This window comes from Pelmatolapia mariae, linkage group LG3_W (genome assembly GCF_036321145.2).
Source record: "Pelmatolapia mariae isolate MD_Pm_ZW linkage group LG3_W, Pm_UMD_F_2, whole genome shotgun sequence".
Classification (NCBI taxonomy): Eukaryota; Metazoa; Chordata; class Actinopteri; order Cichliformes; family Cichlidae; genus Pelmatolapia; species Pelmatolapia mariae.
In genome coordinates this window covers 67,870,455-67,896,960 of record NC_086229.1, presented here as the reverse complement: position 1 = coordinate 67,896,960, position 26,506 = coordinate 67,870,455, and the positions used below count along the sequence as shown (strand labels likewise).

At 40.8% G+C, this 26,506-nt stretch overlaps 2 protein-coding genes across 3 annotated transcripts in view; one reads left to right on the top strand and one right to left on the bottom strand.

Annotated features, from left to right (window-relative positions):
* Positions 1–26,506, bottom strand: part of LOC134624754 (zinc finger protein 234-like) — a 196,269-nt gene that overhangs the window by 47,681 nt on the left and 122,082 nt on the right. The gene's annotated exons all lie outside the window — the stretch shown is intronic.
* Positions 1,112–25,478, top strand: LOC134624758 (zinc finger protein 708-like). Its single transcript, XM_063469789.1, has 3 exons — positions 1,112–1,332; positions 15,777–15,883; positions 22,284–25,478. The coding sequence occupies exons 2-3, from the start codon at positions 15,866–15,868 to the stop codon at positions 23,526–23,528; spliced, it is 1,263 nt and encodes a 420-aa protein (XP_063325859.1). The 5' UTR covers positions 1,112–1,332; positions 15,777–15,865; the 3' UTR covers positions 23,529–25,478.

Genomic DNA, 26,506 nt, shown 5'->3' with positions numbered 1-26,506 from the left:
TTTTTTGGTCAGTGCCTTTTTACTTGTAGCCAGCAGCACACCAAAGAAGTATTTATCTATACCCTTGTGGTGGACCACTAGAGGGCTCCACTCACACCCAGTGTTGAGGAAGTGTGTTCTTCTGACACCCTTTATCTTCTTTTTGATTTCCCGGTGTACATTACATTAATTTTGTTTCTTAATTTTTTAATTCGTTCTAATGTAGCTGGATTTCGGTTTTGTGCATGGCTGTTTTCTAGCTGTTTCAGTTGTTTTTGAGAATCCTGTAGTTTTTCCTGGTAAAGTTTCTTTTTTCTTGAGGCAGCTGTAATAATTTTTCCTCTTATCACAGCCTTTGCTGCATCCCACAGTATTGGTGGGGACACCTCTCCATTATCATTTTCTTTCATATACAGTTGGATTCTATTACTCATTTCTTTCCTAAAATTGGCATCATTAAGTAGGCTGGAGTTAAATCTCCATATTGTATCTCTTTTGTTTCCCTCCAGGTCAACTACAATATGTATTGGAGCATGGTCGCTAAGATCTATTGTTCCAATGTCTGAGTCAGTAATTCTTGAGCTGCCTCTGCTATAGCAGTGACACTGAGTCTCTTCAGTAAATCCAGCAGCTTTTTAACATCAAAAGACGTCTTTGAGCTGCTGCATAAGTTAGTAAATCAGACCCTAAATGTCCCTTCTTCTTTAACATTCAAACCTATTTTTAACAAGCTGTTCTCGTTTATATGCCCTCCATAAAACAACAGGGTTAGAACACATTGTGATGAAGAAAGATGTTTTTTTGTTTTTTTTGTAGTCCATCTTCAGCACAATGTAGTTTCAACAGGCGGACATCACATTGTTACAGGGACAGGAGTGTAAGGCTGTTCCAGTTGTCAGCACTGTTCTGTTTTCCTGGGTCATAAGGAATTCTCCTTCCCACGATGATGCTTTCCTCGAGGCCAAGGAAAAGAGTTTAGGAAGAGGAGATGGCGCTAATTTTGAAATAACACCCCACGTGATTACGCTGTGCTGCTGCGTCACGTGACCGCACAGCAACAAATCGCAGCACAGCCGGTTAAAGGGGGCAGAGCAAAGTGTGCAGGAGAGGTGTCGAGCAGAGAGAGCTGCTTTTTCACGAAACGGGATTAAAGTAGTAAACTTAAAGGAATATATACCACTACTAACGTTTGGATCGATGTCTGCATCGATCTGCACACCCTTGTCTTCTGGATCCTGGGTGAGATCAGCGTGAACCACGTGGGTCTCTGCTCCCTGATCCGTTTCCTGTGTTAAGACTTAAGACTTCCAGCTTCATCACGGAGTTTCTCTCGGTTTGTGGGCTCATCTAAAGGTAAGCACGGAGCTAACTTTAATGTGGGTTTAGTTTATGTTGAGTTTAGCTCTGTTGAGAATAATAGATTGCTTGGTATACTCTGGCGGTACGCAGCCAACCCCCCAGGACAGGAGTCCACACACTGTAAAAAAAAAGTGCTGTTTTTACAGGAAAACGCTGGCAGCTGGGGTTACCAGGGACTTCCTGTAAAAAATACAGCAGCACAGTATATCGCTTTATAGATGCAATATGTAAATTGATTTACAGTGAATGAAACTCACATTAAAACTGTTAAATCTACAGAAAAAAAGAAGTTAATTTCACACATTGATGTTATATATAAATAGACTATTTCCTGTATCTTTTACAAGTAATAAATGCTTATTGTGGATCCATAAATTGTAAAATTAACAGGGAGATATCGAACAAAAAACTAATTTAAAATGGTAGAACAACGGTGAAACTGTGGATATTAAATGGAGCTGCTCTGTATGTTATACATAAAATCTATTATTATGTTGTATTTTTATGTTTTAATGTAAAATTTTAACCATAAACCAGCACATTTATTACTGCTACGCCTACACCCAAACATGCAAAAATACATCTTGAGAAAACACAAGAGAGGAAAATATCACTTTTGGGAAATTTATTTTGCAGCCAGATTAGCCAAATGACAGCAATTGGATGCATTTTTTCCAACTAACACAATATGCAAGGCACACATCAACTACACAATTCAATCAAAATATAAGCTATAAAAGCTGTGGAACATTCCTGCAAAGCAAGAACCATGTTCATGAAACAAGCATTTGTTAGACCCTCTACCAGAAAAAGTTAAATAACCTGTTAAGACTTGAAAACAAAAATCACATATTGTGCCAAAAATGATCATAATCACCATGCAACGCAACACGCACCCTGCTGTCACCACAACCATGGCCTTGGTCAGAAAACACATCAGGAAAACCACGTGGTGAAACAAAACTACACATGTGGTCTAGAAACACTGCAGTAGCAGCATGTTTTTGTTTGTTTGTTTGTTTGTTTGTTTTTTTATAAAGAACATTCCTTCAAAGCAAGAACATCTTCATGAATTGGCTTCATGCATTCAACCAGTAAAAGGTTTCAGTACACATTGTGGAACAAAATTAACAAAGTAAAACTAACAGTCCACAGAGAGTCAAGATTTAGGCTTAGCGCCAATTGTGGTCGGCGAGATCCTGAATCAGGGTGAGGACTCGAGGGTTCACACTGAGACGACGTTTTGAGTTTTTGTTCTCCACTTTGGTTCCTTTTTCTGGGTTTATGGAGAAGAAACACCTGTAGAATAAAATCATAAAAGTTTATTAAGCATTTCATAATTGATCAGTTAAAATACAAGTACAAAGTAAGTAAAAATTAAGTATATATGCATATATACACAGTCATGGCCAAACTGCAACAACAATTGGTTTCACCACGTTCAAGACAAAGTATAACCAAAATGCTGTGGGGAAGTGAACAATGCATGGTCAAAAGTATTGGCACCCTTCACTAGTGTCTTTTGCAGTGATATACTACACTTTAGCATTTTTAAAATCCAAAGCAAAGGTTATAGGTAGTCAGACGTCAGCTAACTTTTGGTCTAGCCCTGAGTCTCGGCCAGGCTTGGACCCAGATTCAGACTGATATTTTATTAAAACAAACAAACAAACAAACACACAAACACAGCTTTTCAAGTGTCTGGCACATCTTTTAAAGTAACTGTGTTTACATTCAAACCTAAGCGTCCATAACCTCATCAATGGACCAAATTTCAACAACAGTGCTGAATAATGGCGCAAATAGTGGTGCTTGGGTTTAAGTTGAATTCCAGGAAACAACATCTTTCTCATCTCCAAATATTCTTGGATCAAAAAGTCAGCAAATGCTATCTGGGACAAGGAAATGCTCTGAGCACAAATAAGATCCACAATGTCTTTCAACTGGAGAGCTAACTGCCATACTTCATCCTCATGGTTTTGTACTTTGTCACCAATCAAAACTGGCAGCAATCTCAAAAGGTTCCAGTTCTGAACGGCTTGCCCTGATCATTTGGATCCGTCAGGTTTGACAGTACATGGCTTTGTAAGTGCTTCGGATCCTTTATATTTAAACTGTTTAATGCGTCTGAAGGGTATTGAAGATGGAGTTTACCTTTATTCCTCTGACGTCTTGGATGGTTTCAGACTGGAGATCAGCAACAGCCGTGTCATATGTCTCTGGAGTGCGTGGAGGACCACAGGCATTCGGATCAGCATAAAACTCACTTCGTGTTACTTCACAGTACCTGCAAAAATATTGAGAGCAGCTGAAGTTTTCTGTAAACCCTCCTATGCAATGAGAACCCAAGTTGTCCCCAGCAATACAGTAAAGACCCCCTTTTACTGTTTCTCCATCTACATCTATTCCATCTGTCTCCAAGGATTTCAGATCTGCCAACAACTCTGAAAAAACTTTGGCTATTCCAAAATGCTTGAAGTCATTCTCAACACACAACAAGACTAAAAACATATTATCTGTATTTGAACGCAAATGAATGGGTAAATTTGCTAATGACAGATAGACTGCAAGAAGTTTGTGCGTCTTTTTAGCAGAACCCAGGGGATTCACTACCTCAAATGAATCTTGGTACAAAATCAGTTTGAGGCTTTCAGGGTTTTCATTAAAGAACTGGTGACATTTGAAATTTTTTCCATCATATAAATCCTTAAAAATCTCTACATCAGGACCCCCAAACTGTTGTGACTGTGTATCCCTCCATAACTGTGACTCTAAAAAGCTCTTCAGAGTTTCTCCTACTGGTATGTAGTAAGCAAACTTTTCTGTCATGTTTTCATCCATTCCCAATGGCACCTTCTTGGGTTCTGTGTATTTAAACATTTTTTTTAATGTTTGATTTCTGGTGTGTGTTGTCCCTGATGGCAAGCAGAGAACAAATCTGACTCTTTAATGCAGTCACAGATTTTAGTGACTGCTTCATCTGATAGGTTCATTTCATTTTTTAGTAAACAACTTACCTTATTTATTGTGTAGGCTTGACCCAATTCGTGCACATTCTGCATTTCCTCAGTAATAGTCTGTATAGTAGAGGCAGGAATTAGCAGCTGTCCTTGCAGTTTAAGGTAAAAGAGACACATGTTTCTGAGATAAGACTGACTATCGTTCTCTGGCATATCACTGGCTGAACTAGCAGATGGCATGGCTTCATGTGTGTTTTCTGAATATTCTGTACTGTCATTTGGGGGCTGAGGTTGAGATTCCTTGTACATGTCATCAATACCATCTGGGGAACATGCTTTATGCTTCCTACACATGTGAGAAGTAAATGATGACTTTTTTGTAAACACATGCTTACAACCACTTACTGGACATGACACAGACCTGCCCTCTGCAATATGATCATTTAAGTGAGACACTGGCCGTTTATTAATATGCGTACTTGTGCGTACTTGCGTTCTCGTGTACTCGTGATACGTCATCAGTCGGAGACCAAGTACTGTTCCAATTCGAAGTACGCATCAAGCCGAGAACGCGAAAAAGTCCCGGATGTGTTCTCGCTCCACCCGTTTTATCGAGCATGCATCGTTGTGGACTTGGTACAGCTAAATATCCCAGTATGCATTTCGTTCAAAACTCAACAGCGGACTCCCGGCACATCGTTCCCCCCCCCCCCCCCCCCCCCCCCCCCCGCTCGCGGTCTTCTCACTACTCAGGTTAGAGAAACCCCAGCAGCTGTCTATTGTATTAAGTGTCCACTAAAATAAAAATAAAAGCGTTCCAACATCTCACCTGCTTGTTTTTATTAAGGTATGTACACGTATGTACATGTACACTATTTTTATTATTAGAGGTTTCACTACTGGGGTTAAAAATGATATATAAGTCACGTAGATCACTTCTAAATGTTAATGTTTGGTTTAATTCAGTGTTTTATTTGTTCCTGAGTAGACCGGTTTGGCTGTGATTAAAGTTAAGCTTCATAACATGTTACTCACAGTTAAATTAAGGGGGGACGGCAGTAAAAACTCTGGACCTGTGACATCATCACATACGCTGGTGTTCCAAAATCGCGAGTCCGTGCTCGCGTTCTCGGCGAGTCCGTACTCCCGTGCGTTCTCGGCCAGTACGTACTCGCGTACTTGAGAATTGATAAACGGCCACTAGCTCTTTCACTGTTTGAAAATGGCGGGCACATAATGAAACCGCACATTTTAAATCTGCAACAAGAGCTTTAGGAGCAGCTTGAAGTGCAGGTGCATTGTGCACACGATAAAAATGCCCCTTGAAAGCAGAGTACATGGTGAATGTTTGACTGCAATTGGCGCCAACACATTTAAAAAGACAACAAGGCTCATTCTTATGCACTCTGTAATGTAGTACATAGCCTCTTAATGTGACCAATACCTTTTTACAAAAGACGCAGATGATCATTTTTAGTATTTCAAAAGTTTGCCCGTGCTTTTCAGCTGAACTAGCATGCTAGTGCTAGGTTATCGAGCATTGGTCTAAATATCAACTGGTGCTTTTATCTTGGAAAAAAAAGTCGCCAAGATATAAAACTTACAAATGGTGCGTGCTGGCTCGTTAGCCATAGTCGTGAACTAGGCGCTCTTCTCCTCCCGCCCTCACGTCATTATCCAATCAGAGACGAGCTTCAGATGCACATTCAAAATTAGGCGCGCTAAGTGCAACCGAGAGTAGCCTACAGTAGCTTACAGCTCCGTGGAGATGAGGAATTATAGAAATAATGAGACATTGCTAACCTAACCCAAAACAGTAGTCTAGTCTAAGTATCACATTGCAATTAAAAGAAACATAAAGAATACGAGCATTATGACTGAACAGAAGCATTACTTAAATAATTTAAAAAAATAATAATTTCTTATAGGTTACTCTACAATAGGCTGTAAATAGCCTGAATGATTTAAAAAAAAACACATAATGTAAACAATTTTAATTGTATATTTTTATATAGCCTATAAATAGAGAGGCAACCTCTCAGGTTCACAATGACATCTTTATTAGTCCTATCCCTGAATTTGCATCATTTCATGATGTAAAAAGATAACAAAGTTAGCCTTTTCTGCAGCTATAGGGCATATATGGTATCACTCTTGGCTGGAAGCAGTGCTTAAACAATGGAAAAAACACAAACTTTGTCCAAAAACCTCTCATGTTTAACTGTTTTCCACTTTTTCTTTGGTCATTTTAGCCTTTTTGGCCAGAGTGAAGGGAGTATCTGCCATCAAACAAGAAGACAGCCGCATGTAACTATGATGATGTTTGCTAGTTCACCTTACATGCATTAATGTAATAACATGGTTAGCCTACTCAACGTAAATTACACACGAACAACATTAAGCTACTCACACAGAGAAGAACAGCTGCTGCTGCCATCATCATCGTCATCATTTCTGCTACACTGGCAGGGCTAGGGGCCAGGAGTCTACTCTTCGGGTTTTTGGGGGATGTTGCTAACTCCGGGTCCGATAACAGGCACCACACCCGCAGTAGATGTGCTCGGTGTGAGGTCTCGCAGCAAGCTATCATCCACGGCGCATTTCTCGGCTTTAAAAAAAACCGCTATGCGTCGCCAGGTGTTTCATCGGATTCGAGGTGTTACCTCCTTTGCACAGTATCACAGTATCAGCTTAAAGCACTTGTTGCAGGGTGCTGGGTTTGCATCTTTTGCTGTGAAGTACAGCCAGACTTTTGACCGCTTCACCTTGGGCATTTTTAATGTGTAGCTCTGTTCTAAAAGGACGTACGTACCTGGGCCCGCCTACTATCCTCGTAAACGTAAAATGATTGGCTAGAATTGGCTCAGGAAAAAAAAAAAAAAAAGCACAGAAATGTGCGCTGCTTTTCGGTCTGGTTACTACCGTTTATGTCAGAACCGGTGCCATCATGGCACCGGACACCGGTACCCATCCCTAATTGTAAGGTTTTTAAAAACTGAGCTTAAATACATGATTTGTGGTAATAAAAGCAGAGGGAGGTCAACAATGATCACTGACTGTTTTAAGAGCTACAGTCGCAGTAGCAGAGGAACAGAGCGGGAGGGAGAGAAAGAGCCAGGGACAACAACGTCACATTAGAAAGTTATAGTAATCATCCACAACTATTTTCAGTTGCAGATGATAAAGGATTCAGAAAGTTTATTCATGCAGGTCCATATGACAGAGAATATGCATCTTCTTTTTGTTTTCATATTTTAATTTAATTGTGTTGTGGTTTGCAGTGTTTTGTGTGGTCTTACTTTAAGTTTGTGTAAAAGGAAAAATCTGAACATTTAAATAGATAAAATAATAAAAGTTGAAATGTAAATAGTTGTTTTTTGTATTATATGATTTATTTATTATATTTTATGTGGAATAAATTAATAAAAGTATTTCTACGGTGGCCACTAGAGACAAAGCACATAAAAACTCCATAGCGCGTACAAACTCCAAAGCAAATAAGAACTCTAAAACACGTAAAAATTCCATAGCATGTACAAGCTCCAAAGCACGTACAAGCCCCGAAGCACGTACAAACTCCAAAACAATTAAAAACTCCAAAGTATGTTCAAACTTAAAACACGTATAAAACACAACGAAAGTGCTCCAGGATGCTAGGTACAGTGTTAAGCTTTTGTTACCTAGTGGCTACACAGGCCAGCAAGTACCAACAACCGGATTTGGTGTGTGGTAGTAACAGGTAAATAAACATTTTTAATTTTAATATATATGAGTGCTTGTGTATAAATACACAAACGATACACATATGCTTTCAATTGTGTAATTCAAGTGATCTAGGTAGCTCTGTTTTGGAAGTTCAGTTAACGGTAGTGTAGTGGCGGCACTCCGTCTCTATTTCACTCTTCTGTACCACCTTTAAGAGTCAGTCCAGCAACAAACCAGCGTGTTAGTTAGATCCGGTTCCTGCAGTAACTCGTTGTTTAGAGACATATCCTGGTATGAAGCCGTACAGTCGAACACGACTCGCAACTTTCTCTTCTTCGGAAGATACACCCCATGGGTGTGGTATATAGAACACTCTGTTGTCATCACGGCTCAACTGGTGGTCTGGCACTGGAACTGCATAGCCCTTGGTGATGATGTTTTCCATGAAGCATTTATAATCTTCAAAAAACTGAGGATTCTTCTTAAACTTCCTGAACAAACATACTATTCGCTGCTCCGCAACACAACGGTTGTTTGGCATTTGAAGATTCTCATTCTTAAGTGGCAATCCAATGTTATGGTGTCCATTTTCGAAGGTCGTTGTCTTTTCTACTGCTCGTAGAAACTGTTTGTCTTCTTGTGACATTTCCTCTTTGTCATCATAATTACGTTCTGAAAACTTGATGTTATACTGTTGGACCAGTAGCTTCTCAACTTCCACTAAGGCGATTCGGTTTACTGAGAAATGTGGTTCTTTGTTTTCTGAGTCATTTAGTTCTTTTCTTATGGGTCCATTGGAGGGCCTTATGCAGTGGTCTTCACTGCATAAGGCCCTCCATTTTGTCCATTAATGACACACTATGGCTCCATTGCTTTTGCACAGTTGGCTCCTATAAGCAGATCTACATTAGCCTCTATCTCTGGTAGCCTCACTTCATGTAGATAAGGCCACTTCCGAATGTCTGACTGCTTGGGTATGTTTCCACTACTCACAGGTATACTAGTGTGAGTGAACACCTTGGGTAAGTCAACAAACTTGGAATCTTCCAACCCACACACTTCCAGGTGTGATATAACAAAACTGTTCATGAGTTTCTTTCTCCTGGCTTTTCTTGACTCATGGTACTTAGAAGTATCCGTGTAAGCTTTCCTTTAACATTCAGTTTCCTTTGTAGATCATCCATGCAGAATATTGCCGTGATGTCAGCCCTGCCCTGAACAGATTGATGTGCCCATTGTCAGGAAAACTCAGAGCGCCACCTAGTGGCAACAGGAAATGTCATGTCTTTTCATTTTTCTGATTTTCACAGGTTCATCGTGGCCACCTCAAAAGCGGTGAATATCACCATCAGTCCCTCATGATGCTTCAGTGTGAAAATTTTGACTTTAAACTGAATGGTGGCAACGCGGTTCACCATGAAAAATGAATTGGCTTTTTAGGGGCTTGGAAAGTTTAAAAAGTCTTGAAATTTGGCGCACACCTCCAGCATGTTCTTGTTATGTGATCATTTTCATTGAATAGCGCAAAATGGCTCCACAGCACCCCCTACAAAATTTCAAAACATCAGCCCCTGCTCTGTGTTTTATCTATGAGTCTGAAACCTGGTAGGCTTATGGAAGATATGAAGATGTATAAAAAAGTCTCTTAGAGCAATATCCCAAATCCAACAGGAAGTCAGCCATTTTAAAATAAATGTGTAATTTTGGCGACATTTTCCCCTCCTTTCAGGCACCGTTCTTTGACAAACTCCTCCAAGGGATTTCATCATATCGAACCCATCTCCAGTGCGTGGAATCTAAAGACCTTTGTGATGTTAAATTGCGAAGCTTTTTACATTCAGGGAAACGGGGTGGTCATGGCGGCACGTGGAGTTTCAATCACTAGCCAAAAAGCAGTAATCTGCTGTCACTCAAAAACACAATGTCCAATCTCTCCCAACGGTCGCATGTATGATGAGACTCGAGCTCGGAAATGTTTGTTATGCCATCTTTCAGTAATGGTTAGAGCGCCACCTAGTGGGAGGACTATATTCATGATTGAATGAGATGAAATGTTAACTGGTGGTTAAATGCATGAATTCCACCCATGTGACATCAGATCGGACGTGATGGTTTTAGGTGTTGAGCGTGGCTCGACGTGCGGGGGTTGCGAGGGCCCTCATAACGCTGCTTGCAGCTTTAATTGTTTATTATGTGCGTTGAAGGACATGTCCTGGTCAAAAATGACTCCAAGGTTCCTCACAGCATTACTGGAGGCCAAGGTAATGCCATCCAGAGTAAGAATCTGGTTAGATATCATATTTCTAAGATTTTCAGGGCCGAGTACAATAACCTCAGTTTTATCTGAATTAAGAAGCAGAAAGTTAGCGGCCATCCAGGTCTTTATGTCTTTAAGACATTCCTGCAGTTTAACTAATTGGTGTGTGTTACCTGGCTTCATGGATAGAGCTGCGTGTCATCTGCATAGCAATGAAAATTTATGCTATGTCTTCTAATGATGCTGCCTAAGGGAAGCATGTATAAAGTAAATAGAATTGGTCCTAGCACTGAACCCTGTGGAACACCATAATTGACCTTAGTGTGTGAAGAGGACTCTCCATTTACATGTACAAATTGGAGTCTATTAGATAGATATGATACAAACCACTGCAGTGCAGTACCTGTAATACCTACAGCATGTTCTAATCGCGCTAATAGGATATTATGGTCAACAGTATCGAACGCTGCACTAAGGTCTAGCAGGACAAGCACAGAGATGAGTCCACTGTCAGAGGCCATAAGAAGATCATTTGTAACCTTCACTAAAGCTGTTTCTGTGCTGTGATGAGCTCTGAAACCTGACTGAAACTCTTCAAATAAGCCATTCCTCTGCAGATGATCTGTTAGCTGTTTGACAACTACTCTTTCAAGGATTTTTGATATGAAAGGACGGTTGGAGATTGGCTTATAATTAGCTAAGACTGCTGGGTCTAGAGATGGCTTTTTGAGTAAAGGTTTAACTACAGCCACCTTGAAGGCCTGTGGTACATAGCCGATTATTAGAGATAGGTTGATCATATTTAAGATTGAAGAATTAATTAATGGCAGGACTTCTTTGAGCAGTTTTGTAGGAATGGGGTCTAAAAGACACGTTGATGGTTTGGAGGAAGTAATTATTGAAGTTAACTCAGAAAGATCAATTGGAGAAAAAGAGTCTAACTTAACATTGATGGTACTGAAAGTAGCTGTAGATAATATTACATCTGTGGGATGATTATTGGTAATTTTTTCTCTAATGATAAAAATTTATTTGTGAAGAAGTTCATGAAGTCATTACTAGTTAACATTAAAGGGATTGTTGGCTCAGAGCTCTGACTTGTAGTCAGCCTGGCTACAGTGCTGAAGAGAAACCTGGGGTTGTTCTTATTTTCTTCAATCAGTGACGAATAGTAAGATGTTCTGGCTTCGCGGAGGGCTTTCTTATAAAGCAGCAAACTATTTCTCCAGGCTAAATGATGATCCTCTAAATTTGTGACACGCCATTTCCTCTCCAGCTTACAAGTTATCTGCTTTAGGCTACGTGTTTGAGAATTATACCACGGAGTCAGGTACTTCTGATTTGAGACCTTAGTTTTCACAGGAGCTACAGTATCCCGAGTAAAATTTTTAACAAGATAATCGACCTCTGTTGGAGTAGTGTTCAAATAGCTGCTCTGCTCTGTGTTGGTACAGGGCATTGAAGATGGTAACAGTGGGTGGATTATATTCTTAAACTTAGTTACAGCACTTTCAGAAAGACATCTACTGTGATAAAGTCTACTCTCCACTGCTGTGTAATCAATTATTGTAAATGTAAATGTTATCAGGAAATGATCAGACAGCAGAGGGTTTTTAGGAAACACTGTTAAATGTTCAGTTTCTATGCCATATGTTAAAACAAGATCTAGAGTGTGATTAAAGTGGTGGGTGGGTTCTTTTACATTTTGAGAGAAACCAATTGAGTCTAATAACAGATTAAATGCCATGTTGAGGCTGTCATTTTTAGCATCTACATGGATGTTAAAATCACCCACAATAATTATTTTATCTGAGCTGAGCACTAAATCAGATAAAAAGTCTGAGAAATCAGAGAGAAACTCTGTGTAAGGCCCAGGTGGACAATAGATGATAACAAGTAAGACTGGTTTCTGGGTTTTACAGCTGGGTTGGACAAGGCTAAGCATCAGGCTTTCAAATGAATTAAAAGTCTGTCTTGGTCTTTCGTTAATTAATAGGCTGGTGTGAAAAATTGCTGCCACACCGCCCCCTCGGCCTGTGCTTCGAGGTTTCTGGTAGTTAGAATGACTCGGGGGTGTTGATTCATTTAAACTAACATAATCATCCGGCTGCAACCAGGTTTCTGTAAGGCAGAGTAAATCGATTTGTTGATCAATTATTAAGTCATGTACTAACAGACATGGACTTGGAGGAGAGAGACCTAATATTTAATAATACACATTTCATTGTTTTATTCGTTGGTTCAGATATGGATACTGTATTGTTCTTTCTTTTTGATTTTTTATGTTTAAATTGTTTATTGCTGGTTTTTAGTTTGTTTTTTGTCTGTTTGGAAGCTGACACGGTGTCATGTTTCGGCTGTGTGCAGGCAGGAGAAGGACCCAAATGCAAAAGTTACCATACAGGAATTAAACTCAAAAAGCTGCTTTATTGCAGAATGGCACGAAAAAATAAAACAAAACTAAACTGGAACATGGATCACTAACACACAGGGAAACACAGCCATGAGGGAGACTATGACACTGACAAAGAAAACACAGGGCTTAAATACAGCTGGGCCAGCTGCTGTCCCCACCCGAGGAGCTGGTACGGGTGCAGGGACTGGTAGAGCCTCAGCCGGCCTGGAAACCAGAGCAGGGACCAGCTGGACCTCAGCCTCCCTCGCCTGAGGGACTGGTACAAGTGCAGGGGAAAGCTGGGCCCAAGCCGCTCTGGGTGCAGGGACAGGAGGCAGACAGTGCTCAGGAGCATTGTCATTGACAGTTTCTGTGTAAATGGGCTGGTGAGCAGCACCGTCCAGGGGTAAAGCTATATTAACAGTCTGAGGAGATGCGGCTTGAACTGAGTTAACTTGGTCTGACTCTAAAACATGGTGAACTGGGTCAAGGTTAAATGGTTCTGAAACACAAACCTCAACTTGATTCAATAGTTCTGAGGTACTGAGTCCAAGCTTCCTAGCCAGTTTTAATATAGCAGATGGCACTCTGTTGCTAGTCACATTTTCCATCTGAGGCACAGAAAAAAATACAGTGAGGTACTGGCAGAGCATCACAAAGAGTCTCAGATACAGGATCAGGATTATGGAGGTTCAGAGGAGCTGGTTGAAAAACTAAAATGTTCATAGGAGCAGCATGACTAACTGTGGATGAAATGGCAGAAGGTCTGGTACCAGATTGTGGAGAATGTGGCAAACAGTCATTTTCACTCATGAAGGTTGTCTGCTCAGCTGCTGTGGAGCGATGGCGGCGTGAACGCCACTTTCTCCTGGAAGAGGGAGGAGACGAGTCGGCCCGCGAATCCTCCAGCGGACTCGGCTGAAAATCCTCCGACTCTTCACACAGTAGCGGCTGCTCAGGGTGGACATGTACAGTGGAAACAAGGAAGTCTTAAATGAGTGGTTGTAGCGCGCCAAATAGCCAGGGAAGCCCAGAAACCATTCTCTGTAATCAAATAGCTTGCTCCTCCTGGTATTCTTGAATAGGCAGGGCAAACCACTCCTGACAAAGAAACTCCACCGCGTAAATCATGTCTCCTGGAGCTCAGCGGAGGGATTGTGAGCTGCTGGGTCCATTGTCTGGTCGTAGTCTTCTGTCATGTTTCGGCTGTGTGCAGGCAGGAGAAGGACCCAAATGCAAAACTCACCATACAGGAATTAAACTCAAAAAGCTGCTTTATTGCAGAATGGCACGAAAAAATATAACAAAACTAAACTGGGACATGGATCACTAACACACAGGGAAACACAGCCATGAGGGAGACTACGACACTGACAAAGAGAAAACACAGGGCTTAAATACACAGAGGGATAACGAGGGAATTAGACACAGAAGGAGAGCACAGCTGGGAGTAATCAGGCTGGACGAGACAAGGGAAGCAAAACTAGAATCACTCACATGAGACACGGACCATCAAAGTAAAACAGGAAACACTGACTGAACTCTAGACATGCAAACTTAACAGCAACCGAGGAGACAGAACATAGAGACCTGAAACATGGGACAGAAAGGCACAGTAGACACAACATGGACATAACAACGCCACAGGGAAAGAGTAAAACAAAACACAGAACCTCTTAGAAAATAAAATAGGAAACATAATGAAACACAGACATGACTACATGAACTTGACAACAAAACAGACATGAAACACATGAAGGGCAAGGGAGTCTAAACAGGGGTTGGAAGACACAAGGGGAATCTAATAAAGAACTATAACAACCTAGGCATGATGAAAAATGAACTGAAAACCTAGAGGGGTTAAACATAAACATGAACATAACCTAAAACTCCAAGACGCTGGGTCAAAAGACCCAGGATTGTGACACACAGTCTCAATGGAGATGGGTTTTTGATGGGGTAGCAGGAGGAGAGAAGCTGCAGAGAGGCGTGTAAGACTGCAACTCTGCTTCCTGGTCCCAACTCTGGATAGTCATATTTTGGGGGGTTTAATAAATTGGTCCATATTTTTAGAAATAAGAGCTGCTCCATCCAAAGTGGGATGGATGCTGTCTCTCCTAACAAGACCAGGTTTCCTCCAGAAGGTTTGCCAATTATCTATGAAGCCCACATCGTTTCTGGGAAACACTCAGACAGCCAGCAATTTAAGGAGAACATGCGGCTTAACATGTCACTCCTGGTCTGATTGGGGAGGGGACCAGAGAAAACTAGAGTCCGACATTCTTTTGGCAAAGTTGCACACCGATTCAATATTGATTTTAGTGACCTCCGATTGGCATAACCGGGTCTCATTACTGCCGACGTGAATTATGATCTTACTGTATTTACGTTTACCCTTAGCCAGCAGTTTTAAATTTCCTTCAATGTCGCCTGCTCTGGCCCCTGGAAGACAATTGACTATGGTTGCCGGTGTCTCTAGCCTCACGTGTCTGAAAACAGAATCACCAATTACCAGAGTTTGACCCCCGGCGGGTGTGTCTTCGAGTGGGGAAAAACGGTTAGACACGTGAACAGGTTGGTGGTGTACCTGGGGCTTCTGTTTAAGACTATGCTTCCTCCTCACCGTCACCCAGCCGCCCTCTTTCCCCAGCTGCTTGGGGTCTGCCGGGGAACAACTAGCGGGGCCGACGCTATCTTCGGCTGCACCAGCTACAGGGGCCTGGCTAGCTATGGGTGAATGAAGGGTGCGAAGCCAAGTCTCCAATTCAGTAATCCTGGCCTCCAGAGCTGCAAATATGCTACATTTGTTACAGGTATCATTACTGCTAAAGGAGGCCTAGGAGTAGCTAAACATCTGACACAATGAGCAGGAAAGTGCAGGAGGGACAGGTGAAGTAGCCATGGTGCTAACGAGTCGGCTACGAGCTAAGCTAAGCTAGCGAAACAGTACAGAGACAGTGAGTGAATACTTTGGCTATAAATTAGGTAGTGAGTACGCAGAAAGTGTGCTTCAGATGAAGCACGTGAAGATTATACTATGAAGAAGGAATGTATCTAAAGGTTTTTTTAATTAAATTGCTAAGCAGAATAGCTATTCACAAACACCACTGTGTTTGAGCAGGAACAGGAAGTGATACTCTACCACAAAGCGAGTGAACACCACGTGACAGCGCCACCAAGAGGGGAGTGCAAGGCACTACAGAGGAAACAATGTCTTCAACACAAAAGGTGAGAAAAATATCACAGTTACACTGTTATTGAAACTGTGTGCACAGCTTGTTGATTTTACAAACCTGTTAACAGCAGCTTTATTTTTTCCATTCTGGGCTCCTCCATGCATACACAATCTACATTCACAAACAAAAAACTCAGAGGTTACAAGAAGATACGAAGATACATTAAAAAAACACAAGATCATTAGTAGGAATGGGTACCGGTATCCGGTTCTGACACAAACGGTAGTAACCAGACTGAAAAGCAGCGCACATTTTGGTGCTTTTTTTTTTTCTTGTACCTGAGATGTCATACATTTTGGATTCTAGCCAATCATTTTACCTTTGCAAGGATAGTAGGCGGGCCCAGGTACGTACGTTCTTTTAGAGCAGAGCGACAGATTACAAATGGCCAAGGTGAAGCGGTCAAAAGTCTGTCTTTACTTGACAGCAAAAGATGCGAACTCCGCAGCCTGCAACAAGTGCTTTAAGGTGATACTATTCAAAGGAGGTAACACCTCGACTCTGACGATGAAACTGGCGACATATATGCACCGAGTTAGCAACATCCCCCAGAAACCGAAGAGGAGAGTCCTGGCCCCTAGCGCTGTCAGTGTAGCAGAAATGATGACGGATGATGATGGCAGCAGCAGCCGTTCTTCTCTGGGCGAGTAGCTTAATGTTGTTCGTGTGTAATTTACGTTGAGTAGGCTAACCACGTTATTAAACTAATGCATGTAAGGTGACCTAGCAAACACCACGTAGTTACTTGCGGTGGTGTTCTTGTTTGATGGCAGATACTCCCTTCACCCTGGCCAAAAGGCTAAAATGACCAAAGTAAAGTGGAAAACAGCTAAACATGAATTCAATTCAATATTATTTATATAGCGCCAAATCACAACAAAAGTCGCCTCAAGGCGCTTCATAGGTACAGAGAAAAACCCAACAATCATATGACCCCCTATGAGCAAGCACTTCGGCAACAGTGGGAAGGAAAAACTCCCTTTTAACAGGAAGAAACCTCCGGCAGAACCAGGCTCAGGGAGGGGCGGGGCCAGCGCTGCGACCAGTTGGGATGAGAGAAGGAAAACAGGATGAAGACATGCTGTGTAAGAGAGACAGAGTTTAATAACAGAAATGATTCAATGCAGAGAGGTCTAATAACACATACTGAGTGAGAAAGGTGATTGGAAAGGAAAAACTCAATGCATCATGGGAATCCCCAGCAGCCTACGTCTATTGCAGCATAACTAAGGGAGGATTCAGGGTCACCAAGTCCAGCTCTAACTATATGCTTTAGCAAAAAGGAAAGTTTTAAGCCTAATCTTGAAAGTAGAGATAGCGTCTGTCTCCCGAATCCAAACTGGAAGCTGGTTCCACAGAAGAGGGGATCGAAAACTGAAGGCTCTCCCTCCCATTCTACTTTTAGATACTCTAGGAACAACAAGTAGGCCTGTAGTGCGAGAGCGAAGTGCTCTAATAGGGTGATATGGTACTACAAGGTCATTAAGATAAGATGGGGCCTGGTTATTTTAGATATTGTATGTGAGGAGCAGGATTTTGAATTCAATTCTGGATTTAACAGGAAGCCAATGAAGGGAAGCCAAAACAGGAGAAATATTCTCTCTCTTTCTAGTCCATGGCAGTACTCTTGCTGCAGCAATTTGGATTAGCTGAAGGATTTTCAGCGCGTTTTAGGACATCCTGATAATAATGAATTACAGTAGTCCAGCCTGGAAGTAATAAATGCATGAACTAGTTTTTCAGCGTCACTAAGAGACAGGATATTTCTAACTTTGGAGATGTTGTGCAAATGGAAGAAAGCAGTCTAACATATTTGTTTAATATGTGCGTTGAAGAACATATCCTGGTCAAAAATAACTCCAAGGTTCCTCACAGCATTACTGGAGGCCAAGGTAATGCCATCCAGAGTAAGAATCTGGTTAGATACCATATTTCTAAGATTTTCAGGGCCGAGTACAATAACCTCAGTTTTATCTGAATTAAGAAGCAGAAAGTTAGCGGCCATCCAGGTCTTTGTCTTTAAAACATTCCTGCAGTTTAACTAATTGGTGTGTGTTACCTGGCTTCATGGATAGATAGAGCTGCGTGTCATCTGCATAGCAGTGAAAATTTATGCTTCGTCTTCTAATGATGCTGCCTTGGGGAAGCATGTATAATGTAAACAGAATTGGTCCTAGCACTGAACCCTGTGGAACACCATAATTGACCTTAGTGTGTGAAGAGGACTCTCCATTTACATGTACAAATTGGAGTCTATTAGATAGATATGATACAAACCACTGCAGCGCAGCACCTGTAATACCTACAGCATGTTCTAATCACTCTAAAAGGATATTACGGTCAACAGTATCAAACGCTGCACTAAGGTCTAGCAGGACAAGCACAGAGATAAGTCCACTGTTAGAGGCCATAAGAAGATCATTTGTAACCTTCGCTAAAGCTGTTTCTGTGCTGTGATGAGCTCTGAAACCTGACTGAAACTCTTCAAATAAGCCATTCCTCTGCAGATGATCTGTTAGCTGTTTGACAACTACTCTTTCAAGGATTTCTGATATGAAAGGACGGTTGGAGATTGGCTTATAATTAGCTAAGACTGCTGGGTCTAGAGATGGCTTTTTGAGTAAAGGTTTAACTACAGCCACCTTGAAGGCCTGTGGTACATAGCCGATTATTAGAGATAGGTTGATCATATTTTAGATCGAAGCATTAATTAATGGCAGGACTTCTTTGAGCAGTTTTGTAGGAATGGGGTCTAAAAGACACGTTGATGGTTTCAGGGAAGTAATTATTGAAGTTAATTCAGAAAGATCAATTGGAGAAAAAGAGTAACTTAATATCAATGGCACTAAGAGTAGCTGTAGACGACATTATATCTGTGGGATGATTATTGGTAATTTTTTCTTTAATGATAAGAATTTTATTTGTGAAGAAGTTTATGAAGTCATTACTATTTAACGTTAAAGGGATGGTTGGCTCAAAAGAGCTCTGACTTTTTGTCAGCCTGGCTACAGTACAGAAAAGAAACCTAGGGTTGTTCTTATTTTCTTAAATCAGTGACAAATAGTAAGATCTTCTGGCTTTGCAGAGGGCTTTCTTATAAATCAGCAAACTATTTCTCCAGGCTAAATGATGATGCTCTAAATTTGTGACACGCCATTTCCTCTCCAGCTTTCGAGTCATCTGCTTTAGGCTATTTATTTGAGAATCATACCACGGAGTCAGGTACTTCTGATTTGAGACCTTAGTTTTCACAGGAGCTACAGTATCCAGAGTCATACGTAGTGAGGAGGTAAAATTATTAACAAGATAATCGATTATACATTATACATTATCTGTTGGGGTAGTGTTCAGATAGCTGCTCTGCTCTGTGTTGGTACAGGGCATTGAAGATGATAACAGTGGGTGGATTATATTCTTAAACTTAGTTACAGCGCTTTCAGAAAGACATCTACTGTGATAATGTCTACTCTCCACTGCTGTGTAATCAATTATTGTAAATGTAAATGTTACCAGTAAATGATCAGACAGCAGAGCGTTTTTAGGAAACACTGTTAAATGATCAGTTTCTATGCCATATGTTAAAACAAGATCTAGAGTGTGGTTAAAGTGGTGGGTGGGTTCTTTTACATTTTGAGAGAAGCCAATTGAGTCTAATAACAGATTAAATGCCATGTTGAGTGGGTGGTTGAAAAAACAGACACGTGAACAAGTTGGTGGTGTACCTGGGGCTTCTGTTTAGGACTTCCTCCTCACCGTCACCCAGCCGCCCTCTTTCCCCAGCTGCTTGGGATCTGCCAGGGAACAACTAGCGGGGCTTATGCTATCTTTGGCTGCACCAGCTACAGGGGCCTGGCTAGCTATGGGTGAATGAAGGGTGCGAAGCCGAGTCTCCAATTCAGTAATCCTGGCCTCCAAAGCTGCCAATATGCTACATTTGTTACAGGTATCATTACTGCTAAAGGAGGCCGAGGAGCAGTGTTCCCTCTAAGCTGCGCACGTGCGCAATTGCGCACTGCTGGCACGGTCTTTGCGCACAGAAAATCTGCGTTGCGCACAAAAGAAAATCTAACCTGAATTGAAATTAAAATTAATAATTTTAACAATTCTGTTTGCAGTGTTAGTCAGTAAGTGACTGGCTGCTCCCGTATGGGATTAGAACGATGCCACCTTATCCCATAGTCCAGCCAATAATGCGATTCACATTCGTATATACGCAGCTAATCGATGTTGTTGACAGGCTATGACGGCATCCTTATGTGCCAACACCGGAGTTTTAGCTAGCAAAGCAGCGTGGCTGATGTGGAGTGAAGCCACGTTAATGACAACGTGTACAACCATTGGAGATGTGAGCAGGACAGACAGAACAATTGGCGGAAAAAGTGACTTTATACCAGTTTTTAAATTGTGTTGATAGGCCACGTAAAACCAGAGTTCTGATAAAAAATATTTGCAATGTTTGGTTTTCTTCCTGAATATTATCGTTGTTTATATTTACTGCAGGAAGAAACGGTAAAAACAGCGTTTTACAAGAAAAAAGGCTCGAATGCCTGTGAACAAAAACAAACCCCACCCCCCTCTCTCTTACCTATTGGTGCAAAAAAGTACCATGCCAACCAATCAAAAAATGATATGGCAACTTGGCATCTAGTTGTTAAGAAATGGGGGGAAGTTTTAGGAGTGACGGCGGTGTTTTGAAATGTGAGAGATTTGAGACATTTGCGCAAATCTTGTGTAGTTAGTGTGTAGTGTAGTCAATAGTTTTGTTGTGTGTGTCAGAACAATGAAGCGACTGCTGAATGTTACAGGTGTTACAGGAGTGATACATCTCCTGTTGTAGGGCCTGCAGGTATCAGGCTGTTGTTCTCCTTTATCTCATAGTGCACAGGAATTATTTTTTGGAGTGGCACAAATGATTTGTGTGGCATCAAATTTGATGCAGAACAGCCGATTGTTCTGTAAATAGTTTGAAATGTTTATTTAAAAATGCATTGGCTGCATTTAAAATAAATAGCTGCAAAAAACTTTGTTGTTTGGCAAACTGAGTTACTTTTTTGAGGAGTAACTATATAATTAATTGCCCAACATTGGTCATTATATACTGTATTTTGCAGACAGAGAGTTACAGGACTCTCTCCCAGACCTCAGACTCATAATACAAGTCAGAGCTTTATAAAAAAGAAAAAGAGAAAAAAAAGAAAAAACAAAGTTGTGTTTTCGAAATTGGAGTTCAAGTTATTTTTACTTTCAATAGTGGTAACATACTACACAGGCCAATGGCTAGATTTTTTTTTTTTACTTTTTCATTGTAAGTGGGCTAAAGCAGTTTAAAAGTAGTCTAACATGAATGTAAATGCTGTAATTTGATTATTTTAATAAACCATGTAACTTGGATGGAGTCGATGCTGGCGTGACCACAGTGCACACGTCTGATGTCGCTCACAGTGGTCCAAGGGACCGCTCAGGGAGTTTGTGTGTTCGCTCAGACACATGAAAAATTAGAGGGAACATTGCCGAGCAGTAGCTAAACATCTGACACAATGAGCAGGAAAGTGCAGGAGGGACAGGCGAAGTAACCATGGTGCTAACGACTCGGCTACGAGCTAAGCTAAGCTAGCGAAACAGTACAGAGACAGTGAGTGAATACTTTGGCTATAAATTAGGTAGTGAGTACACAGAAAGTGTGCTTCGGATGAAGCACATGAAGATTATACTATGAAAAAAGGAATGTATTTAAAGGTTTTTAATTAAATTGTTAAGCAGATAAGCTACTCAGAAACACCACTGTGTTTGAGCAGGAAGAGGAAATGATACTCTACTGCAGAGCGAGTGAACACCAAGTGAGAGCGCCACCAAGAGTCAAGGAGAATCCATGAGAGGTTATTGGACAAAGTTTGTGGTTTTTTCCATTGTTTAAGCACTTCTTCCAGAAAAGAGTGATACCATATACCCCTATAGCTGCAGAAAAGGCTAACATTGTTATCGTTTTACAAAACAACAGCTTAACATGATAGGTTTTTGGACAAAGTTTGTGTTCTCCATTCTTTAAGCACTGGTTCGAGTACCGTTTAAGCACCGGCACAGTTTCAAAAGTACCGGTTTGGCACCTGTATTGGCTAAAACCTAAACGATACCCATCCCTAATCATCGGTTGAACTCACAATTGTTTTAGGAGTAAAAGATTTTCTCCACTTATCAATATTTCTTCAATATGTATTTTCATTACAACTCTCCTTGTAGCACATCACTGAAATGTGATAATATTACCAGAAGGTTGTGGTAACACACCAACAATGTGTTTGTTGACATGTTTGATTCAACTAACGGAGGGAGTTTTAGTTTGTTCCACGACTGCATTTCACTCTCTGACTCTGTTTGTATCTCTGTCACTGCAGGACCAACATGGAGCGAGAAGTCAGCGCTCTCAGGAGGCTGACAAACGTCACAGAAGAAAGGGACAGAAAACATACAGATGTGATGAGTGTGGGAGGAATTTTACCTGGGCTGAAAGACTAAAAAGACACCGACTCATCCACAGTGGAGTTCAACCTTACAGCTGTGACTTGTGTGGAAAGTCTTTTACTGAGGCTGGAGGCTTAAAAACACACCAACTGATCGACAGTGGAGTTAAACCTTACAGCTGTGATTTATGTGGAAAATCTTTTACCAAGGCTGGAGCCTTAAAAACACATCGACTCATCCACAGTGGAGTTAAACCTTACAGCTGTGACTTGTGTGGAAAGTCTTTTACCCAGGTTGGAAGCTTAAATAGACACCAAATCATCCACAGTGGAGTTAAATCATACAACTGTGACTTGTGTGGAAAGTCTTTTACAGAGGCTGGAGGCTTAAAAAAACACCAACTCATCCACAGTGGAGTTAAACCTTACAGCTGTGACTTGTGTGGAAAGTCTTTTACCGAGGCTGGAGGCTTAAAAAAACACCAACTCATCCACAGTGGAGTTAAACCTTACAGCTGTGACTTGTGTGGAAAGTCTTTTACCGAGGCTGGAGGCTTAAAAACACACCAACTGATCCACAGTGGATTTAAACCTTACAGCTGTGACTTGTGTGGAAAGTCTTTTACCCAGGCTGGAAGCTTAAAAAGACACCAACTCATCCACAATGGAGTTAAAGCATACAACTGTGACTTGTGTGGAAAGTCTTTTACAGAGGCTGGAGGCTTAAAAAAACACCAACTCATCCACAGTGGAGTTAAACCTTACAGTTGTGACTTGTGTGGAAAGTCTTTTACCGAGGCTGGAGGCTTAAAAAAACACCAACTCATCCACAGTGGATTTAAACCTTACAGCTGTGACTTGTGTGGAAAGTCTTTTACCGAGGCTGGAGGCTTAAAAACACACCAACTGATCCACAGTGGATTTAAACCTTACAGCTGTGACTTGTGTGGAAAGTCTTTTACCCAGGCTGGAAGCTTAAAAAGACACCAACTCATCCACAGTGGAGTTAAAGCATACAACTGTGACTTGTGTGGAAAGTCTTTTACAGAGGCTGGAGGCTTAAAAAAACACCAACTCATCCACAGTGTAGTTAAAGCACACTACTGTGACTTGTGTGGTAAGGCTTTTGCTCAAAGTAGAAACTTACAGAAGCATCTAGTTACCCACTTCTGGAATTAAGGCGTATAGCTGCAACTGTTGTGGAAAAAGTTTCAGTTAGAAACACTACCGAAATATTCACATACAGATTCACACTGGAAATAGGGCTGCCACAAACGATTATTTTGATCGTCGACTAGTCACCAATTATTTTTGTGATTAGTCGACTAATCAGATCATGCATCCATTGGACGTAAAATGTACAGCTTATTACACCAGCATGCATCTGCTCTTATATAACTATCATTAGCTTAAAACTTTAAGTGTTTTTAAGGTATGTGCTAACTAAAAATAAAGACAAGATGATAGTTTATTACATTTTAATGACATTTGCAGATTGTTTCGATAGAGTTTAATAAACTCAGCCATCTGCTCCTTGCTATGTAAAATATAACAGGAGACCGGAGTATATTCTTGAGCATCTCACAATTCTGATAATCAGTTGTCTGCTTGACGTTTATTCAGCTGTGTAAAAACTATAACTTTAATCTCAGCTAAACTGATTTACTCAGGAACAAATAAAATATTGAAAAAAAACAAACAATAACATTTTTAAGTTATCTATGTGACTTATGTATCATGTTTGACCTGAGTAGCGAAAGACGGCGGTGGGTTTGAAAACGATTTGCCGGGAGTCCGGTGTTCTCAGCGGCTCCAGTGAGCCTTGAACCCCGGTTAGCCATCGAGCTGGTGGGTAACAGACGTCTCCGAAAACGTCAGAGCGCTTTTGAAAATATGTGGTGTGTTGATAAACTGAGCAGATATTTGAGGTTTACACAGTTACATTCTCGCCTGAAAATATGTTAATCGTTAATTTTGTGACCCAGAAAGTATAATAAGAGTAATATTAAAACGAACTAGCTGCCGGCATTGTTGACAACTGAGCTGGGCGGCGCTATGAATTCTGGGACCCAGCTGCTTCTTCTTCTTCTTTGGGGAGTAACGGCAGCTGGCATCCTTGTACATGCAGTGCTGCCATCTTCTGTTTCAGTCCGTTATTACACTCTCAAATCCTACTACTTATTCCTGCGTCTTTTCGGATCTTACAAAGCTTCAAACGACGCACCGACTATTAAATTAGTCGTCGACGATTTTAATAGTCGACGTAATCGTGACTAGTCAACTAATCGTGGCAGCCCTAACTGGAAATTATGTTTACTGCTGTGATCAGCATGGAAAACATTTTACAACAGATGCACAGTTACAACAACGCATGTTTACCCACACTGTGGAGAGACCTTATAAATGTGACCTGTGTGAGAAGACTTTTAAAGCTCCAACAGATCCACACCAGAATGTAAATCTACAAGTGCAGTTACCGTGAGGATGTATTGATTTTTATCTAGTAATTTCAACCCTGTCATCACTGTGGTGGTGGGAAAGAGTTTCTCTGTGACCTTTGTGGAAAACCTTCCAATCATCAACGGGACCTAAAACCACATCAACGTAGACATACTGGAAACAATATGAACTACTGCAAAGAATGTGGGAGAGGCTTCCACACACCAAATACATTAAAAAATACATGAACTCTTCCACAGTGGGGTGAAAAAGCACATCAGTGACTACTGTGGGCCATCCTTCACCACTGCATGTGAGCTTAAAGAAAAAGCATAAGCGAATCCACACAGAAGAGACACCATACAAGTGCAGACACTGTGACAAAAGCTTCTCACAATCAGGTCATCATAACAAACATGAACGTACACACATGGAAGTGAACTTCAGCTGTGACCAGTGTGACAAGAGCTTCAGGAATCTCAGTTCATACTCCAAACACAAACGATCCCAGACTGTAAATAAACTGTTTCACTGTTACCAATGTGCAAAAACATTCACTTCATTATCTGCTCTGTGCAAACATCAGCCTGATCATGCAGGACTGTATAGATATGTGTATCAAATTTATGTTTTTTTCTTTCAGGGATTTTAATTCTCTAAAATGTTATCCCTGTTACATTTTAATCTATGTTCCCTTAGGACACAGTAGTGTTTAGTAGTGGTACTTGTTACTGTATTATTAAAGTTATAGGAAAGTCTTTGTTTGTTTGTTTTTTGTTTTGTTTTTTAACTGGTATTTTAAACTGGTATTGTATCAAAAATCACATATGGATATGTATATCATTTTTTTTATTTGAACTTTTTTTTAGCTTTTCCAAACTTAACCTCTTTTTTTATGTTTATGTGTCACCTCAGTTAAATTTCAATTCTTCATTCATATTTAATCTTTTGCTGTGGTAAAATCTTCTCTTAAATCCTTTTCTCCCAAAACTGCAAATAATTTCGCAGCAGTTGCTCTAAAAACTTCCAAAATGTACTAAATCTGTCTCCCACCTTTGAAACAAGACCTGCTGTGACTTTATGTCCAGAAAAAACTGGTTTTGGGCTGTACTTCCATGTAATACATTCTTATTCACAGAGGCAGCAAAGAAATGTTGAACATTAAAAACAGCAGCACTCATCAGGACCATTTTAAAGATCACGCGTGACTATTTTTCGTTAGATCAAATTCTATTAAACCTCTATTTTTGGCTCCTCCTTTCACTTTAGTGTATTTACTGTGTCCATCAAGTCCACATGTTGTTTTTGATGAACTCTGTGTAAAGTTTGCATTATTAAACAGTTTGATGTGAAAATAAAGAAATGGTCTCACAACAAGTAGTTTGAGCCCTGATTTCCGATTCAAAGTAATTTAACTGTTTTCAGTGGTACATGTGAAGGTTTATCAGAGGAGGAGACTTGGCTGTTCTCCACTCACACTGAACACGGTTCCTGCAGCTCATTAAAAACTGAAATGATCTTCAAGGACAAAAAGGTCATAAAATGTTTGACTTTTCTTAAAAACATGCTGTGGGCATGAAGTTTTAGGAGAGTGTGTTTAAGATGCATTGTGATGAACATCTCACACATTCCAATAAAACAGGTGTTCCTGCATTGCAACAGTGGTTTGCAGATGAGTAGTAATATAGCTGTGGCTCTTTTTAATTTAATCAAAACTC